A 19,276-nucleotide genomic window follows, 5' to 3' on the forward strand; every position below is an offset into this window, starting at 1 on the left:
TGGTGATAGTTTCCAGGGTCAGTTGTGGCACCACCTTTATGGAGTGGGACCACTGTTGCTGTATGCCATTCTTTGGGTACATATCCTGTTGTAAGGCTGAGACTGAATAGTGATTTTAAGTGAGGGTTCAGTTCTTCTTGGAGCTCATGTAAAACTCTTATAGGTTCATAGGTTCATAGGTTCATACTAGGCTATCTGCCCTGGGGCATTTATAAGCCTAGCCCGATTGTGTTTGGCTTACGCCACCCCTTGATTTGAGTATACTGTGCCCTTTTTAAAGTTTAGTTTACTGTGCCTCTGTCTAATAGTGACACGGAAGTAATCCCAGGGACAAACCTACGATCCCCCATCCACTCATCAAGATTCTTCTTGAAGAGAGTCAGTGAGGTGCTCTGCCTAACATGAATTGGAATTCTATTCCAGAGCGAAGGGAGCCTCTGGGTTAGGAATCTGTCCCTCCAGCATGTTCTATTTATTTCTGTGCTGAGGTTCAAGTCCTTCGAGCGCGTGGCTCTAAGGGATTTAGATTTACTGAGGTGGAGCATGTCCATTAATTCTGGGTTGGACATAGCTTTATATGTCAGGCATAGATCGCCTCGAAGTAGGTGGTATGCAACTGAGTAGAGCTGGAGTTTTTTTAACCGAGCAGCATATGGCATCTGTTTGAGTCCCTTGATCCTCCTGGTGAGGTACTTTTGGGGTCTTTCTAATTGCTGCAGGTGTCGGGTAAGGTACATCCCAAAGGGGGCATTGTATTCTATGATGGGCCTGATGAGGGATGAATAAAGGGGCACGATTACCTCTCTTGATCTAGATGTGAATCCTTTCATGATGAGGTGGGCTATGTAGAAGGTCTTTCTAACCACTTTGGCAATGTGGTTGTCAAAGGAAAGATTGCTATCAACTTGGGTCCCCAGATCCCTAATTACTTTCTCTGTACTTAATGGGTTACCACCCATGTGGTTATTTGTGGGCACATTGTTTTTGCCAAAGGGTATGACTATACACTTTTTGGCATTTAGCTTTAGACCATGGCTCTGGCACCAGTTATCCGTCTCTGTGAGACCTTTTTGAAGGATGTTTGTGTCAGCTGGAGAGTCGATTATGGCACCCAGTTTGCAGTCATCTGCGAACTTGGTGAGCCATAGTCCTCCCACGTTGGCCTGTACCTCAGAAAAGTAAATACCGAGCAAAAGAGGTCCCAGGACAGAACCTTGTGGGACGCCACTTGTGACCGGTTTTGAGTTTGACATGGCTCCAGCAACTCTGACTCTGTGGGTTCTGTCTTTGAGCCAGTTTGCGACCCATCTTGTGACATAGGGGTTTATATTTAGGCTGGATAGCTTATCTATGATGCCCGAGTGGGGTATTGTGTCAAATGCCTTTGCGAGGTCCAGATAGGCTGTGTGGACTACCTTCCCTTCATCTATGGCCTTGGTGACTGTTTCGAAGAAGTCGACCAGGTTCAAAAGGCAGAATCTGCCCTTGACAAAGCCAAATTGGGTAGGATCTAGTGTCTGTAGGTCCCCAATGTCTTTGTTTATGAGTTCCATGATGATCCTCTCCATAGCCTTGCAGACTAGGCTAGTCAGGCTTATGGGGCGATAGTTTCCAGGGTCCACAGAGGCGCCACCTTTGTGGAGTGGGACCACTGTTGCTGTACGCCATTCTTTTGGCACATATCCTGTAGTGAGGCTGAGATTGTACAAGATTGTCTTGTTGCTTATATAATGCATGTTGATGCAAGACAATATCACAACTTCTATCATTTTGGCCCTCAATATTTAGCCTGGTTCCTGCTTCACTATGGTATAATATGCATGCTTACTCTTACTGTTACAATTTCTTTATATAGCAAAGACTGTTATTTGTATATAATGTATTGTGCTTTTTTTATGTTTCTGATTTCTTTTTATGAAACTTGCAAAAACCAATAACAATTATATTTGAAATAAAAATTTTAGCCTTGCTCCTTGTAGATTTATGACGTTTCTCACAACGTGAGACCTATTTATGGGTAAATACTTAGTAAGACTATGACTGACAGGTTGACAGATGAGATCAGACAGTAGTCCCCGTGGAATACGATGTTTGCAGATGACATTGTGATCTATAGTGAGAGTAGGGAACAGGTGTAGGAGACCCTGGAGAGATGGAGATATGCTCTAGAGAGAAGAGGAATGAAGGTCAGCAGGACTAAGACAGAATATATGTGTTTGAATGAGAGGGAGAATAGAGGAAAGGTGAGGATGCAAGGAGTAGAGGTGGCGAATGTGGATGAGTTTAAATACTTGGGATCAATAGTTCAGCGTAATGGTGAGTGTGGAAGAGAGGTGAAGAGGGTACAGGCAGGATGGAGTGGGCGGAGAAGAGTGTCAGGAGTGATTTGTGACAGACGAGTACCAGTAAGAGTGAAAGGGAAGGTCTACAAGAGGGTAGTGAGACCAGCTATGTTATATGGGTTGGAGACAGTGGCATTGACAAAAAGGCAGGAGTTAGAGCTGGATGTGGCAGAGTTAAAGATGTTAAGATTTGCACTGGGTGTGATGAGGGTGGACAGGATTAGGAGTAAGTATATTACAGGGTCAGCCCAGGTTGGAAGGTTTGGAGACAAAGCCAGAGAGGCAAGATTGTTGGTTTGGAGACAAAGCCGCCAGAGAGGCAAGATTGTTGGTTTGGAAATGTGCTGAGGAGGGATGCTGAGTATATTGGGAAAAAGATACTAAGGATGAAGCTACCAGGTAAAAGGAAAAGAGGAAGGCCTAAGATAAGGTTTATGGATGTGGTGAGAGAGGACATGCAGGTGGTTGGCGTGACAGAGCAAGATGCAGAGGACAGGAAGAAATGGAAAAGATGATCTGCTGTGGCGACCCCTAAAGGGAACAGCCGAAAGATGATGATGGTGACTTAGTAAGACTATGTAAATACTCACTACACCGGTACACCAAGTGTATATATGGCGTTGTATTAAAAAAATTACTATGAACAGTAAGAAAATGTTCCTCTGCTATTATTTTTAAAGGCAAGGGTTGTGCTTTTTAATACTTGGATGTTTCCGTTTTGTTCTATTATATTAAATTAATTAGAGTGATATTTGAACGTTTTTCCTGATTTAATCCTTTGTATGCGTAGTATTATGTCTTTGTCTAATGATTTCAAGCAAGGAGGTGAAAGGGTATGACACGCTCAAAAATATGAGTCAACTTCCAAACACCACCCATATAAAGTGAAAAGACTACAAGAGTCTTTTTAACATCGCAGGGAAAGGATTTCCAGTTGCGCCCGAACCAGGAAGTACCGCTGGTAGAAAATATGTCCGACGTTCCTAGTAATGCACCGGAACGTGAGTGCAATGTGTTAATAGATGTTTTATGAAAACAACCGTTAGACAGTTACTTGGGAATTATGGTTCGGTCTGCTTAAATTGGTATTATGCAGGAATGGGTATTTGAGGATTTGATAATTGTATTGATGACTTCGTGCGTCATGGTTCCGAGATGTGTAGTTGAGACATCTGACATAATGTCATAACGAATTGTTGTTTTGGTTCATATGATCCTGTTAATAAATTGGGGTTAGGAGCTCCTTAAAAGTGTTTTATAAATTTGGTCAACAGTTTATCTGGTAGTCACCTTTCAATACGACTGACCAAGGAGCCGCCTAATCAGCTGTAAGACATCAAAAGTGTTGCTAATTTTCGTTTATGGTTTAAATTGTAGGGTGCACTACACTCTTAAATGCGTGTTTAATTGATGTGTGCCCCGATCTTTAAATCCTTAAGTACGTGGTTTTAGTGGTGTTTTTAAACTCGTGCAGTGAGAAGCCGCTTGTAAACTTCCCTTCTAGTCAACACGGTCTTTCCTTTTCATTGAAAAACTAACTTTCATTAGATAGTACTCCTTAGCTAATGCTTCCACTTGCCTGTTTAATCCCACCTTCACTACGCCCTCATCTAAAATGTCGCAAAATTGGATTTAGTTTGAATCCAGCAACAGAGCCGTCTACATTAATAGAAAACAGGTAACCATCGAAAGTTACTTCCATATCAGCGTGCCTGTTATTTTAACAGAAAATCCCCCCACAGTATTCATTGCAGGACAGGACCATTACTCTAACGGCTTATAAAAGCACTAATGTTACTAACCAGTCATTTCAGATTATTCGTAGTTAATGTAGAAAATCCTGAATAATTTACAGCATGAAGCCACATGATGTAAACTTCCTTCCTAATCAATACGCTTTTTTCCCCCTTTTCATTGATAAACCTACTCCAGCCATCACTCACTGTACTTTGCTCTGAATGTATAACAGCATTTAGGTCCACCATCCCTTTAACCATAAAACAGCTATCCCTCCTGTACCATGCCTCTGCATTATTGTTTGTCCGAGACAACCCAACACCACTGAAACTCATTCGAAACTACACAGGCGGATGAGAGTATTTGAAGATTTTTGTTTCAAATACAGGACTGGCATTTGGTCAACTGGTGCTCTAGGCAAAATGTCTCCAAAGCTCCCCCAACACCACCCTGTGCCCGCATCCTGGCCTACCTATACTATCCAGATTAATGGAAAAGTGCCCCTGCTAGAAAGACGCCCTAGGTAGCTGCCTAGTTGGCCTATGCTATGTTCAAATATAAATATGTATATTTGGCAAACAGAGAACATAAAATACATGGTCCATGTATTATACATTTGCTGCAGAATCTGGAAACAAGATGATCAATTCTTGATAAGTAGTCTCAACTTGTCTGATAAGTAAACATACCAAAGCTCTCAATTCCAACTGTAGATTAAAAGGAAATGGGGAACCATGCAACAATGTGTCTCCAGGTAAACTGCCCAAAATGGATTAAACTTCCTCTTATGGCAAAGCACCTCAGACATTTTCCCCGAACACTTTATCCACTACCAAACAGTTTATGCACTACAGATATTTTGGTACTTGTGTATTATCGCAACCAGATTTTTCACACCACTACTGGTTGCTTCCCAATCATGAAATCGGTTCATTAATGTTGTTAAAATGTCATATAGTCTATTTTCTTTACCAGGACAGTTTCTTTTCTGCAGTGTTATCCACAAAATGTTAAAAACATTGTGGTATTGAATGTTTAGGCACTTTACTGACAGCATGTTGCTTATTTTTTGTTCACGACTTAAACTTTTTAAAGGTGAGCAGTGCAGTAAAGTAGTCGTAGCAAGAGCTCAAGACAATTAACTGTTTCTGTTGTACATAGATTTACAAGGGCCAGAAATGTGCAATGTTTTTGTGAAACTGACTGCTAACCTGAAAAGGGTCCGATGAAGTGTTAATTACTACTCCCACACGGTCTTTATAGATGTGTAAGAGGAATAATGGAAAAATTCCTCTTCCTGGCTTGCGTCAAATCCCCACCAAAGTTAATGAGCCATTCAATAAACATGCATGCTGCTTGTCAGCCATGTGAAAAAGGACCACTTTCTTTTGTACATTTCATCCACATTTTTAGGAAGCATCTGGTAAAATACACTTCATGGCAGAAACGAAGGCAGTACAGGAATAAATCAAAGTTATATTACATGTAAAAAAAGCTATTTCTTAAGTGAATGCTGTACACCGAATGTACTTTTTTCACTGCTTGGAAGTACTATGAGAAAGTCTGTGCATGTACATAGCACGGCGTGCAAAAAAAACAAGGTAAAACCAAGAGTGTCACTGTGTTAAAACAACAGAGCATAAATGGTCACAGTGGCTTGCAAGGAATCTATTGCATTACGAACACTGTGAATCAGCTGTCGGCCTTTTGCACTGTCCCATTGACTCCCGTTGGAGACGTACGTCCATGATAAACCCAAGATGTGTTATTCCTCTTCTTGAGTCAGACACAATGTGGGACAGTAATACTTGGTAGTAAACACAGCCATTTTAAGGCTACCATTAATAACTTCGGACACCCATTATGAATTTCTGCCCCTTGCAGATCTGGTTGCGATAATATGTAAGTACCAATATTTTCCCTAGCACCTTATGGTAGCAGTTCATAGTCATTCTATACAAAATTACAAATCTATGCTGCCAATCATATTATAAAGCAGTTGCCGGAATAAAGTACAAATGTCATTCTTCCAGCACAACGAACAGTAAAGAAGAAACACACTTGAATTGCCTTTCTCAGTAAAGGTGTGTATCATATCTAACTGATGGCACATTTTATCTTTTGTCAATAAAGCTGATTCACCCATCCATATAGTTCATTAAAAGTATTGATAGAATTAACCTTTGCATATATTACTCAAACAAAAGCTCCAGTGCTTGAATCAGACACTTCCTAAACCACAACAAAAAAGCTTCAGACTTAAAATGTTTACTCTTCAGGTTTAGCATCCTCAGCAGAAAGCAGAGCAGTCCAGCCCACTTGTAATTGCCATACACCCAGCTTATGAACCTTTACCTGTACCAGGGAACATTATAATGTCATCCTAAAAGATACTTTTGGTGATACAGCCTTGCAAACATCTTCAGTGATCTGGCAGGATGCTTCTCTGTTAATCACAGGCTTCTCCTTCATTTTGCACGTTTGTACCACTGCACATTGGCACTTGGTAAAATCCATTCTCTGTCAACACTACCCATATGCTTTGTGACACTTCTGTTCTGTACATGTAATCACATCCTGGGGCTATCCAAGCATCAGGAAGGAAGATCAGATTGATTCACTATCAGAAGCCATTCTCTCAATAGTGAAACTATGATAGAAAATCTCTTTATGTAGTTCTCGTATATAAAACTCTTGGGTATTGTTCTTGATAACCACCTAAAATCTACACACTCAATTGCATTAAAAAAATCATCAAGAACTTGGGCTTCTGTACAGACACAAAAAATTTCTCACAAATGCTTCAAGGCTTTCCCTTGCACAAACCTTCTTACTTCCCACATTACTCTATGCAGCCCCTATACTCACACATCTCCAATCTAATCTTCTGATTAAATTAGAACTTACCTGCAACAAAATTGCAAAATGTGCCTCCAACCAACCTTATCACACTCATCACTGCATAACTCAAAACTTGCAATGGCTGGAATTTCATCACCAAATCCTGCTACCCCAGCTTCTCATGGGTCATTCGGGCTTTCATGAACTTTCATCCTGCCCCTCTCTGTCTATTCTCATTGAGCCTTACACTCCCAGCCATGCTCTCCATAGCTCTCAACAGAACCTTCTGCAACTTTACAGGCCCAAAAAAGATTGGCAAACTACTTTACAGCTATTCCATAGCAAATGCTTGGAACAAATTGCCACTAAATATCAGATCTATCTTTAATCCTAGAACGTTTAAAATAGCACTAAAAGATAACCTCTGTAAATCATGGTCATGCTTTTGTAATGGCCCAACATAATCCCTGCTTTCTTCTCTATGCTGCTTCCTCTATAGACCAAAATCACACTACTAACCTGTATGTTGTCCTCAACTTCTACTATCATAGTGTTTTGCCTGACTTTCCTTTACAACTCTTTCCTACCTGGAGTCTTCTCCTCTCTATATTCTATACTATAACTTCTGTATGTCTCTCCATTTTATTTCTTTTCCCTAGCTGGTGACCTCTTCTTTCATTTATTCTTCCTTCATCTATCATCCTATCTTTACTTGTAAGTGGCTGTATGCTATTATGTTTAACATATTGTACAGTCTCATTATGCTGTTTTACCTGACTTACATTTGACATAGTTGTACGTGTTAAGTTTAGTTTTTTTTTCTTTATACAATATTATTCACCTGTAATAATTGACCTTATTTACTGTTAGCCTATTTGTTCTTTAAAACTGTAGTTCTTTGTAATTATTTTACCATGTTATTTACTGTCTTTTCTACTACTGGAGCTTTCTCCTCGGACCTCCGCTGAAAAGGGGCTGTTGCCCATTCGGACTAACCCGGTTAACAAATGTCAAGTAAATAAATAACTGCATAAATAAATTAATAGTTCTTTAGGAAAGGGAATTTGGCCTCACATGCTCATATGTGTAAATGTAATCTTCTGAGGTTGCACCAACACCAGAAAAGGACACAATTCTGCTGATCTGGCAAACATGTTGCAACATGTGCTGCTCCAGCTTACATGTGTTTGCAGTTTAGTTATGTTCTAACTTATCCATTCAGTTGTTCATGTTTTGATCATTGTTTGGTTGATTAATTTAAAAAAAGTGCTTTACCTGGGTTTGTATTCTAATATCACAGAAAGGTCCATAAGACACATGTGGTTCAGAAAATGTTAAACAATTTGATCCTGAACATTTCAGTAATTTAGTTATTTAACATTTGTTTACCAGGAAAGTCCGACTTGGAACAAAGCCATTTTTCCATGGAGGCCTGGGGAGAAACGCTCCAGACACATGTTTAAGTAATGTTCTAAATCCCATAAGTTTGGCTGTTCTGAAGTGTCAGTCTGTGAGGCAATACAGTACATTACTAATATCTTTTTAGCAATTCTTCATACTCTGGTTCCTGTTGAGAAGCACAGCAAGAAATGTCCAGTCTTCTCTGTATCACTCCAGCAGTTAAAGCCATGATGTCACATAACACTGAAGAGCCATTTACCAATAAACAAAATTGCCTGCTGGCCCTCCGAGATTTTGTGAACCTAGAAATCAAATTAATCTTCCTTATAGTCTAGTAAAGGAAATGATTTTTGAATTAACAAAAACAGTTCTCAAAAACAGAGTGCATATATGCTGAACTTTTCCTACACGTTATTAATAATAACCTGTTAACCTAGCTCATGTTATGCAGCAAGATCGTGAAGGTTTCAAATTTTCATGTGAAGTGCTTTCATAAATGTTTTATACATCATCCTTTATAGCTAAGATGTTTCTTGGGTGTCCTCTGAAAGTTGGAGATTTCAGGACTCTTCTTTGGGGAGATGGAATCACACACATATTTTAGCAGTTTTCCAAGCTGAGTTTAGTTAAAATAGACCTACAAGATATATCTAACAGAATTTGGCCAAGGTGTGTAATGGTTGAGCTAACTCTGCTCAGGATAGCAGTGTGTGACAGACAATGGTGGGCTAAGTTGTGTCTGTTCACTGCTAACTATGGCACTGGTGGTTGAAATGTCTACAACAAGGGGCTTAAAATAACTGTATCCTCACTGGGGCAAGATGTCATACAAATAGTGAGAAAGAACTATGATCTAGAGGAAGGACCTGAAACGTGTCCTTCTGGCCTCAAGCAACCCTCAGAGCAGAATTTTTCCCTCCCCTAAAGTTTCTTCCTCTTAAACATTTGGCACTGTATTAAACCCCATATGCTGAATTCGGGGTCATCATCTTCCCAAATTCTTGACTTTTAAAAGGCTCCCTCTGTATGGACCCACTGCATCTTATTTTTGGTAATACCTCCATTTAAACATGTTTTCATACATTTGATGTCTGTTACTGTTGGAAAAGCTAAATCCCTTCAGCGTGACTGTAATGCTTTGTTTTAGTTTTGAAGCTTCTCTGTGTAAGATCAAATGTAAGTTGCGTGAGTTTCTTATTGTTTATAAAACAAACATATTAACAACCAAAACTACAACCTGTACAAACTCTATACCTACTTTACTCCTGAAACTTCATTTTTAGAATAGTTAAATGACATAACATCTGAGCATATTTCTAACGTATCTCTAAACATGTATATCTGTCTTTCTAGTAACTGTATATTTTCATTTTTGCTATATACTATGTTTGTCATTTCAACTGTAGAACCTAAACTGTAAACAGTTTTAATGTAAATACATATCTGATTCACAATGACAAATGCCATGATGTTTTAATACGAGTATGTAAAGTGAATATATTCCGTATTTTGTAATTGTAAAAACTGTACAGATTTTTTCTCCTTGTGCAGTGAAAAACTCCTACTATATTACTTTATGTATTTTTTTTGTAATGTTCTCTGTGCTTTATATTTTGTAATAGCTGTGAAACTTTTCTCCCTGGGTCTTCGCTGAAAATGGTATCAGTCCCAGTTGGACTTTCTTCGTAAACAAAGATAAATGGATAAATAAGCAAATAAATAAATAAATCCATATTTATAATGAAAATGAGTCCCCTGAAGCATTAATTGTAGGCTGGGACATGGTTTATGACACTTCTTTCCTAAGATGCTGTTTGCTCTGATGGTGTAACTGTTTGCATGAAATGTTTCTCCTTCTTACCCACCTATATGCCTGAGCAATATTCACAAATTTCAACTCTTCTACGAAACACAAACTAGAAAGCACCTGTAACAAAATTAGCAAATTCACCTGCAGCCTTCCAAAATGTTTCCATCAGTGTGCTGTACTGCACTCAGTACTGTCAACTACCTTGAACTTTCTCAACACATTACCCCGTCCCAGCTACTCACATCACACAAAACAGAACAGCATCCACTTAAAACACCATCACTGTCAAATCTCATCCAATGACATGTGCCTAATAGAACCCCAAGATTCTCAGAACTGTAACCAACTTTTGCTAATAAGTCTAGTAATTATTACAGTGACTCGCTATTCTCTGTCACCATCTTCGAAGCATGGAACAAACTTCTAAACCACATCAGGCTTTTAAATAGCCTGCAACAATTGAAATCCACTGTAAAATTTCACCTGGAAACTAATAAACGATGCAGCTGTACCACACCTACAGTTTGAAGTGTGCATGTCCACCTCTAGCCACTGTGGGTACTCTGCAAGTATATTAATATAGTGCTTTTGATTCCACTCACAATATCGTGAAAACATGTATTTCCTTAATCTGATATACTCTGTAAATAATGATTGTTGACAGTTTACTTTGAAATACTTTGTAAATAATGTTTGTTGACAGTTTACTTTGAAATACTTCGTGAATGGGTGTGCCTTCACTGAAGGTTGGGTGTCAGGCTGGCAACTCATCACCATAAAAAAAAAATCGACTGCCAGTCATTAGCGGACCGGAGTTTCGCTGTGGTGACCCCCTAACCGGGAAAAGCCAAAAAGACCAACAACAACAACTTTGTAAATAATGTTTGTTGACAGTTTACTTTGAAATACTTTGTAGATAATGTTTATTGACAGTTTTATTTTAAATTGTCAAAAATATGTTTCTGTCCTTGTTTTGGAGCTTTTCTTCGAGGGCCTGTGCTGAAAATGTGCATTTTGGTTCCCAGATGGACTTTCCCAATAAACAAAAGCAAATTCATTAAGTAATTGGTTTTAATTAATGGATTTATAATGTATATTTTTTCTTTTATTATCACTGAATGATGTCCTACAGTTTTTATGGGAAAAAAATATAAATATTGTACTAAGTTGTTCAAATTAGAACATGGATGTCACTGCAGAGCTCAGACCTTTCTTACTTGGAGTTTTGACTCTGTACTACATCAGTTGTCTTCTTACAGACTTTTTTCTCTTATATTCACTAACCTTCAGTCTCCCCTTATTTATGAAGTACAGCAGGGTTTATAATATGGTTGATAGATTTGCAGTACGTGGATGGCACAGTGGTGCATTGGCAACATTGTCGCCTGTGTGGAAGAGGTTCTCTGGTTCGATTCTTGACTGGAGTGCCTTCTGTGTGGAGTGTGCATGTCCTCCCTACGTTCGTGTGGGTTTTCTCTGGGTACTCTGGTTTCCTCCCATGTAACAAAGACATGCATCTGGAGCATTTTTCCCAGGGCCTCTACTGAAAATTGGCTTTGTTCCAAGTCTGACTTTCTCAGTAAAGAAATTTTAGTTAATTAATTAATTAATTAATTAATTAATTAATTAAATAAGGTCACCATTCTAAAGCCTGTCATTTTCCTCTGGGTACTCCGGTTTCCTCCCACATTCCAAAGATATGCGTCTGGAGCACTTCTCCCCGGGCCTCCACTGAAAATAGGCTCTGTCCTAGTTGGAATTTTACGGTCAACAAATGTTAAATAAATACTAAATGACCCTATCTGCCCCTCACTTGCTTGCGTACTGGAATGGCCCACACCACATTATGACCTTAGGCTGGCTCATTAGCTTTTCACAACTATACTTGGTCCAAGGATATATTCTCACCTCTCACTTATCTGCCCACATTGATAAGTTTTGGGACAGACTACCACTTGCAGTGTGGCAAATGTCTGCCAAGTATACCTTGAGATATTCTTGAAGACCTTTTTCCTCAGTTGCTGGAGATGCCATTATGGAGTGGTATCACTTTTTCTGATATTTTATATGCCCTCTCTGTTTCTGTTAGACTTTTGGTTACATCATCTTTAATTGTATATTTTTTGACAAAAATTATCAACTTGACTCATGGTTTCTGTTCCTCATCCCTTTGTAATCAGTTCTGGATAGTTTCATTTTTTTTTTCTGAACAACTCTTTCTCATGACGATCACAGTGGTAGTGAGCTGAGCATGGTTGAGCTCCAGCTCCTCCTGTGGGATTTGCAGATACTCCAAGACAGTTATGAGACAAAATCCTTCATGTTTGTCATGGGGCTTCACAGGAGCAGTCTTCTTTCCTGTGGTCTGTCTCTGGTGCACCCATATTGGAAGGTTCTTGGGGTCCATTCTCAAAAGGTTCCAAATCACCTCAGTTATCTGCTGTCAATGTGGAGGAGCAATGGCTGTACCACAGGATCCTCCTAGATTGTAAGCTACTTACTGTTTCATGAGGGAGACTCCAGATTTATGCTGCTTATATCTGTGATCTCAGTCTGTCAGTTACTGCCCAAACCTCAAGACCATTAAAGGACAGTGGAAATCTACTTTGATAGTAGAACTTTTTCCTATACACAGCTTTTGCATCATTATCATCACACTTTTGGTTCCAAAAAAATTGTTTAAAATAATTTTTGTTCTTCATTTACTTAGATTTATTAATTTGGTAATTATTTTTTCCCCGAGACGTGTCTGGAGCATTTCTCCCCAGTCTCCGCTGAAAATTGGCTTATTCCAAGTTGGACTTTCCTGTTAAATAAATGTTAGTTAAAGTTCTGCTCAATGTCTTATATATTGTTTTGCCTGACACTGTTTTTTCTGGATTTTTTTCTCCCTTGGAGTCTGGCTGTTAGTGTACAGCATTAAAGCTCTGAGCTGTTAAGTTATAGGGTTCGAGTCTCTCCATCTCCATTTGCCTGCTGTTTGACACACTGTAAGTCAGTTAACAGGCAGTGCTCTTGTGTTGCTCTTGAAATAAGTCACTTGTGTTGCTCTTGAAATAAGTCACTTGTGTCCAGTGGGCTTACCTAGTTAACTGCTAAAAAAGACACTAAGTTGGAAGTCTGTGGTCATCATATGTAAATAACTTTATAAATGTTGAGAGACAGTTGAAATATCGTCTGTTATACAGTACATTTGTAATGAGCCATTTAATTGCTGCCGTAAAGATATGTTAGTGTTTGAAAGTGTCTGAAGGGCTTTGATGGCATCATGATACCATGGGTCAGTTTTCAAAAGGACTTTGCTTTGATATGCTAAGCCATTACTCCACATCCAGCTACAAAAGTTAGGGTTCTGCCATTCCCCATTCAATGTGTGCTAATAGGGACCACCAGAGACCTATGGATTATTCCAAAAGGGGAAATGGGCTCACTGTGCCAAATTAATTCAGAATTCTACATCTCTGGCAGAGTTCACAAGTGTACACCTTGCCAGTGTACAAGGCTGAATCGTTGTAAAAGCTTGTTGCACTCAGTGGGACTCTTTTTTTTTTTTGGCAAAGGACAGCTCTGCCTCAAGAAGGTTCCTAGAATTTATAAACTCAAATGCTACAAAACAACTTGTTACCACTCCCACAAGAGGGGAAAACATACTGTACCTGATCATCACCAACATTGGGGACTCTGTGCTCCAGACCAGAAGTGTATCCCTCACTGGTAAGATCAGACCATAAACTAATCTCACTGGATATTCACATCCCGACCCCACCCCCTGCCCAGAAAACCACAGTGAAAAACTTCTCTAAAGCAAATTTCACACTCCTCAAAACCGAGGTGGAATCCTTCAAAGCCCCCGGGCCTGTGGAAAATACGGCCCAGACCGCAGAATCCTTTATAAACGCATTCTGTGAACACCTTCAGGAATGCATGGATCATGCGATCCCAAATAAAACCAAGACCCAATCCTCCAAAGGCAATAAAACCAAGACCCAATCCTCCAAAGGCAGGCGTCCTGTCTGGTGGACCCCAGCCATAAACAAACTATACAATAGAAGGAGGAAGCTACTAAATGATAGAGCAAAATCCCAAAAAGTGAAGGCATCACTGATCAGTGTTAGCAAAAAAACTACGGGCACTCATAAAATTGTCTAAGGCCAGCTTCGAGAGAAAAATTGCACAGGACACTAAGGATAATCACAAGGCTTTCTTTAGTTATGTTAGGAACCTGGGTGGTAATTCCCAGATATGCTCAGAATTAGTCCAAAATGACAAAAAAATACATCAAACCCACAGACATTGCCAACATCCTAGCTGACAGGTTCAGCGCAAACCCCCCTCCCACCAAAGGGCAAATATCTATCCCAGCAGAGTGCTGTCCCCCTGACATCTCAGACGCTCAGGTAAGAGCCGCCCTCTCCAAAGCAAAAAAACACAGCATCAATGGGACCAGACGGTGTCCCGGGCTGCGTTCTACATGAACTCCAAGAAGAGCTAAACCCAAACATAAAACTACTGTTCAATCTCAGCCTTACTACAGGATATGTGCTCAAAGAGTGGCGTACAGCAACAGTGGTCCCTCTCCATAAAGGTGGTGCCTCAACGGATCCTGGAAACTATCGCCCCATAAGCCTGACTAGCTTGGTCTGCAAAGCTATGGAAAGGATCATCATGGACCTCATAAATAAAGATATTGGGAACCTACAGACACTGGATCCTACCCAGTTCGGCTTTGTTATGGGCAGATCCTGCCTCTTAAACCTGGTTGATTTCTTTGAAACAGTCACCGAGGCCATTGACGAGGGGAAAGTGGTCCACACAGCCTACCTGTACCTCGCAAAAGCCTTCGATACAATACCCCACTCAGGCATTATAGATAAGCTCACCAGCTTAAATATAAACCCCTGTGTTACTAGATGGATTGCAAACTGGCTCAAGGACAGAACCCCCATGGTTAGAATTGCTGGAGCCATGTCAGACTCCAAACCAGTTACAAGTGTTGTCCCACAAGGCTCAGTCCTGGGACCTCTCTTGTTCAGTATATATTTCTCGGAGGTACAGGCCGACACGGAAGGACTGTGGCTGACCAAGTTTGCAGATGACTGCAAACTGGGCGCCATAATCGACTCTCCAGCCGACACAAGCATCCTCCAAAAGGGCCTCATAGAAACAGACAACTGGTGCCAGAGCCATGGCCTCAAGCTAAATACCAAAAAGTGTATAGTCATCCCCTTTGGCAAAAACAAAGTTCCCACAAATTACCACATAGGTGGTAATCCATTAAGTACAGAAGAAGTAATTAGGGACCTGGGGACCCAAGTTGATAGCAATCTCTCATTTGATAACCACGTGGCCAAAGTGGTTAGAAAAACATTTTATATAGCCCACCTAATCATGAAGGGATTCGCATCTAGATCAGGGGAGGTCATTATGCCTCTTTACTCATCCCTCATCAGGCCCATAATTGAGTACAATACCCCTTTTGGGATGTACCTTACCAGACACCTGCAGCAACCGGAAAGACCCCAAAAGTACCTCACCAAGAGGATCAAAGGGCTCAAACAAATGCCATATCTGCCCGTTAAAGAAACTCCAGCTCTACTCAGTGGCATACCACCTTTTCAGAGGCGATCTGTGCCTGACGTATAAATCCATGTCCAACCCGGAATTAATGGACATGCTGCACCTCAGAAAATCCAAATCCCAAATCCCAACGAGCTACACGCTCGAGAGACTTGAACCTCAGCACTGAAATATAGGACATGCTGGAGGGACAGATTCATAACCCAGAGGCTCCCTTCACTCTGGAATAAAATCCCAGTCCAGGTTAGGCAGAGTCCCTCATTGACTCTCTTCAAGAGGAATCTTGATGAGTGGATGGGAGATCGTAGGTTTACCCCAGGTATCACTTCTGTGTCACTGTTAGACAGAGGCACAGTATACTAACCTCGAAAAAGGGCATAGCAAAATAAATTTAAAATGGGTGGCGAAAGCCAAACACATTCTGGCTAGGCTTATAAATGTCCTAGGGCAGATAGCCTAGTATGAACCTATGTAGACTGAGTAATGCAGGCCATATCTGGTAGGATGCTTGACTGACCGCAGTACCGAGTTCCACATACAGGTGGAGTTATACTGCATGTTTTGGGAGCCAGGACAGTAGTGCCTGGGACTGTGCACATGCATGGTTTGGTGTACTAGGTGTCTTTCTCGAATGCCTGTGAGGAACGGCTTGCAGTGTTCAACTTGTTGAAAGAGGTTTAATGTCCCAGTAGGCTAGTGGCTCTGCATGTATGTCACGTCATACCTGGATTTAGCAGTTTGACCTGCAGGCGCAGCTGGGGCTTCTATGCTGATGGCTTCATGACTGTGTACCACCATCTGTATTTTAAATGTATTGCTGCAGGCAGAGAACCTACATGTTATACCAGATCCTGCCATACAGGTAGAACTTTGTAGCAGGCCAACTGCGTATGGACTCAGCGGCCCCACTGAGTCCTTGGCTACCACTGAGTCCTTGGCTACGTTTGAGTTATACCAGGCATGGATCATGAGACTTCTCAACATTGAATGTTGTTGAATCTGATTACCTGTTCCAACCGTAGTAGGATTCCTGGAATTTCAGTACCTCAGCGTTGCACAGTATTGAACTGGGTGAATCCCTGCCCCCTGGATGAGGATATCCCATGGAATAGGGTGGAAATCTCGGGGAATAACAACAGTGGGATAGCAGAGGCTGTGTGCTGCTCTACTCCATTTCTTTGGAATCTGACATCTTGTATACTAGACACGGACATCTGAGATTGCGGTAAGGTAGATGTCATTCATTTATGAAAGGTAATACAGGAGGGTGACAGAACTGATTATTTGAAAACTTGAGATTTAAGAAGAGAAGAAATGGAAAAAAAGTAATGAAATCATATGACCCAATAAAGAGTGACGTTTAGGAAGAAGGGATAACCAGACCCAATAAAGAGTGATGTTTGGGAAGGCGGGATAACCAGTCTAATCAAATACAGATAGGCGGGATAACCAGTCTAATCAAATACAGATAGGCGGGATAACCAGTCTAATCAAGTACAGATAGGCGGGATAACCAGTCTAATCAAATACAGATAGACGGGTTATTATTGAAATGAGGAAAGGTTATTAAAGGTTGTGATGTGAGAAATAAGAAGAGGTTTTAGGGATGCTACAGGAATGGCAACTAAGCTAATTTGGCATACCCTGATAGACTTGGATAAAATAAGTTAAGGTGATGAGGAAAGGACAAAAGTTGTTTCAGATACCTTTAAAAGTTTCAGAAAACAAGGATGACTGAACTTTATTTTAGAATTACATATTTTTCATGTACAGTTTTATTTATTTATAATTTTTGTGTTTACCTCATGTTATTTTTTTTGTGTGTTTACATCTGTAGATCTGTGCTTTTGATTTAACATTGATATGCATTTATTTATTTATTTTACATTTGTTGACCAAGCTAGTCTAACTGGATATATGTCCATTTTCAGTAGAGGCCCGGGGAGAAAAGCTCCAACCATCAGCAGTGACTAAATAATATAAATACAATATATAGTAATAGCCAAGTGAATTACAATACATTAGCTACATAGGTGAGAACAAAAGTTTTACAGAGTAACTTAGTAGGTTTAAGCTAAGATTAAATACAGAGAACAAAAAACATAAAATTAAGGAAGTTTTTTTTTAGTACTACAGATAGGTGAGATGAAAACAGTAGAGTAGAGAGGTATAGAGAGAGCAGGAGATGAAAGAGGTATCAGTCTGGGTTAGAGCAGGGGCACAGCCAGTGAGTTGCAAGGTATTCTTTCAGATGCTTTTTAAAAAGAATAGTGGAAGCAAGGGAGGAAAGTTCAGTAGGAAGCAGGTTCCACATTTTCCCTACTGAGTTGGTGAAAAGTGAGTCTCCAGTCTTGTTATTTGACTTAATAGTGGAAACTAGGAGCTTATTAGCTGAGCGTAGTATAGCAAGATTTTTGTAGGGTGCAATCAGGTTAGTGAGGATAGGGGTATTTTTAGGGTGGTAAAGGATCTTTTGGGTGATAACAATTTGTTGATAAAGTAGTTGGTTCTGCAATTCTACCCATCCCAGTTGTTTTAGGTTAAGACAGTGGAGAGTTCTAAAGGTGGTGCCAGTGGCAAATCTGGCTATGTTATTGTAACTAGTGGAGAGTTTGGTAAGGTTATTTTTGATAGATTAGTATATATTGCTGAAGCATAGAGCAGGGTAGAGATAAGGTGGGTCTGGGCAATAGTTATTCTGGCTGAAGGGGAAAGGAAAGGTTTGATTCTGCAAAGAGTGCCTAGTTTTTTGTTGACTGACTTTATAGTAAAGTTAATGTGGTCATCAAAACTAAGGTTATTATCAATTGTTACTCCTAGTAGACGGGTAGAGGTGTCTGGGGATATGTTAGTTGCATTGTTAGAGGTTATTGTGAAGTGCAGTTGAGGTGACTTATGAGTTGGAGCAAAGAGCAATAACTTTGTTTTTTTGGGGTTCTGGAGGAGGCAGTGTTGCATGAACCAATTTTCAACACTGTTAAATACTGTTTGGGTGAGAGACTGGAGAGAGGTTATGGACTTGGCTGAACAAATTAAAGTGGAGTCATCTGCATATTGTATGCAGGTGGCCTGAGGAATATTGGTATGTAGGTCATTAATAAACAATGAGAAGAGTAGAGGTCCTAAAATAGAGCCTTGGGGTACTCCAGTGTTCACAGGGAGGGATTTAGACAGATTATTATCCCACATTACTGCTTGCTGTCTGTTTTCCAAATAGGATTTAAACCATTGTAATGCTTGTGGGTCAAGAGATTGGGCTTTTAGAATGTCTATAAGGATGTTATGGTTGACCATATCAAAGGCTTTTGAAAGGTCAATAAATAATGCAGAAGAACAAGTGTTATTGTTAAGATTTTTGTTTATGGAGTCAGAAAAGGATAGAAGGGCAGTTGTACTATGGAAAGGCCTAATAGAATGTGATGTATATTTTACTGTATTTATATTTTGTCTGTTTACATCTGTAGATTTGATTTAACATTGATATGCATATAGAATGTGATGTATATTTTACTGTATTTATATTTTGTGTGTTTACATCTGTAGATCTGTACTTTTGATTTAACATTGA

At 40.0% G+C, this 19,276-nt stretch overlaps 1 protein-coding gene across 1 annotated transcript in view; it reads left to right on the plus strand.

Annotated features, from left to right (window-relative positions):
• The first annotated feature begins 3,242 nt into the window (after positions 1-3,242).
• Positions 3,243-19,276, plus strand: part of NUBP1 (nucleotide binding protein 1) — an 858,175-nt gene continuing 842,141 nt past the window's right edge. Inside the window, exon 1 of the mRNA XM_044089138.1 lies at positions 3,243-3,343. Coding sequence (XP_043945073.1) covers positions 3,313-3,343 — 31 coding nt within the window. The 5' untranslated portion in view covers positions 3,243-3,312. The remainder of the gene's footprint in view (positions 3,344-19,276) is intronic.

The sequence above is a fragment of the Protopterus annectens genome, chromosome 12.part0, assembly GCF_019279795.1.
Source record: "Protopterus annectens isolate FY-2018-M chromosome 12.part0, PAN1.0, whole genome shotgun sequence".
NCBI classification, from domain to species: Eukaryota; Metazoa; Chordata; order Ceratodontiformes; family Protopteridae; genus Protopterus; species Protopterus annectens.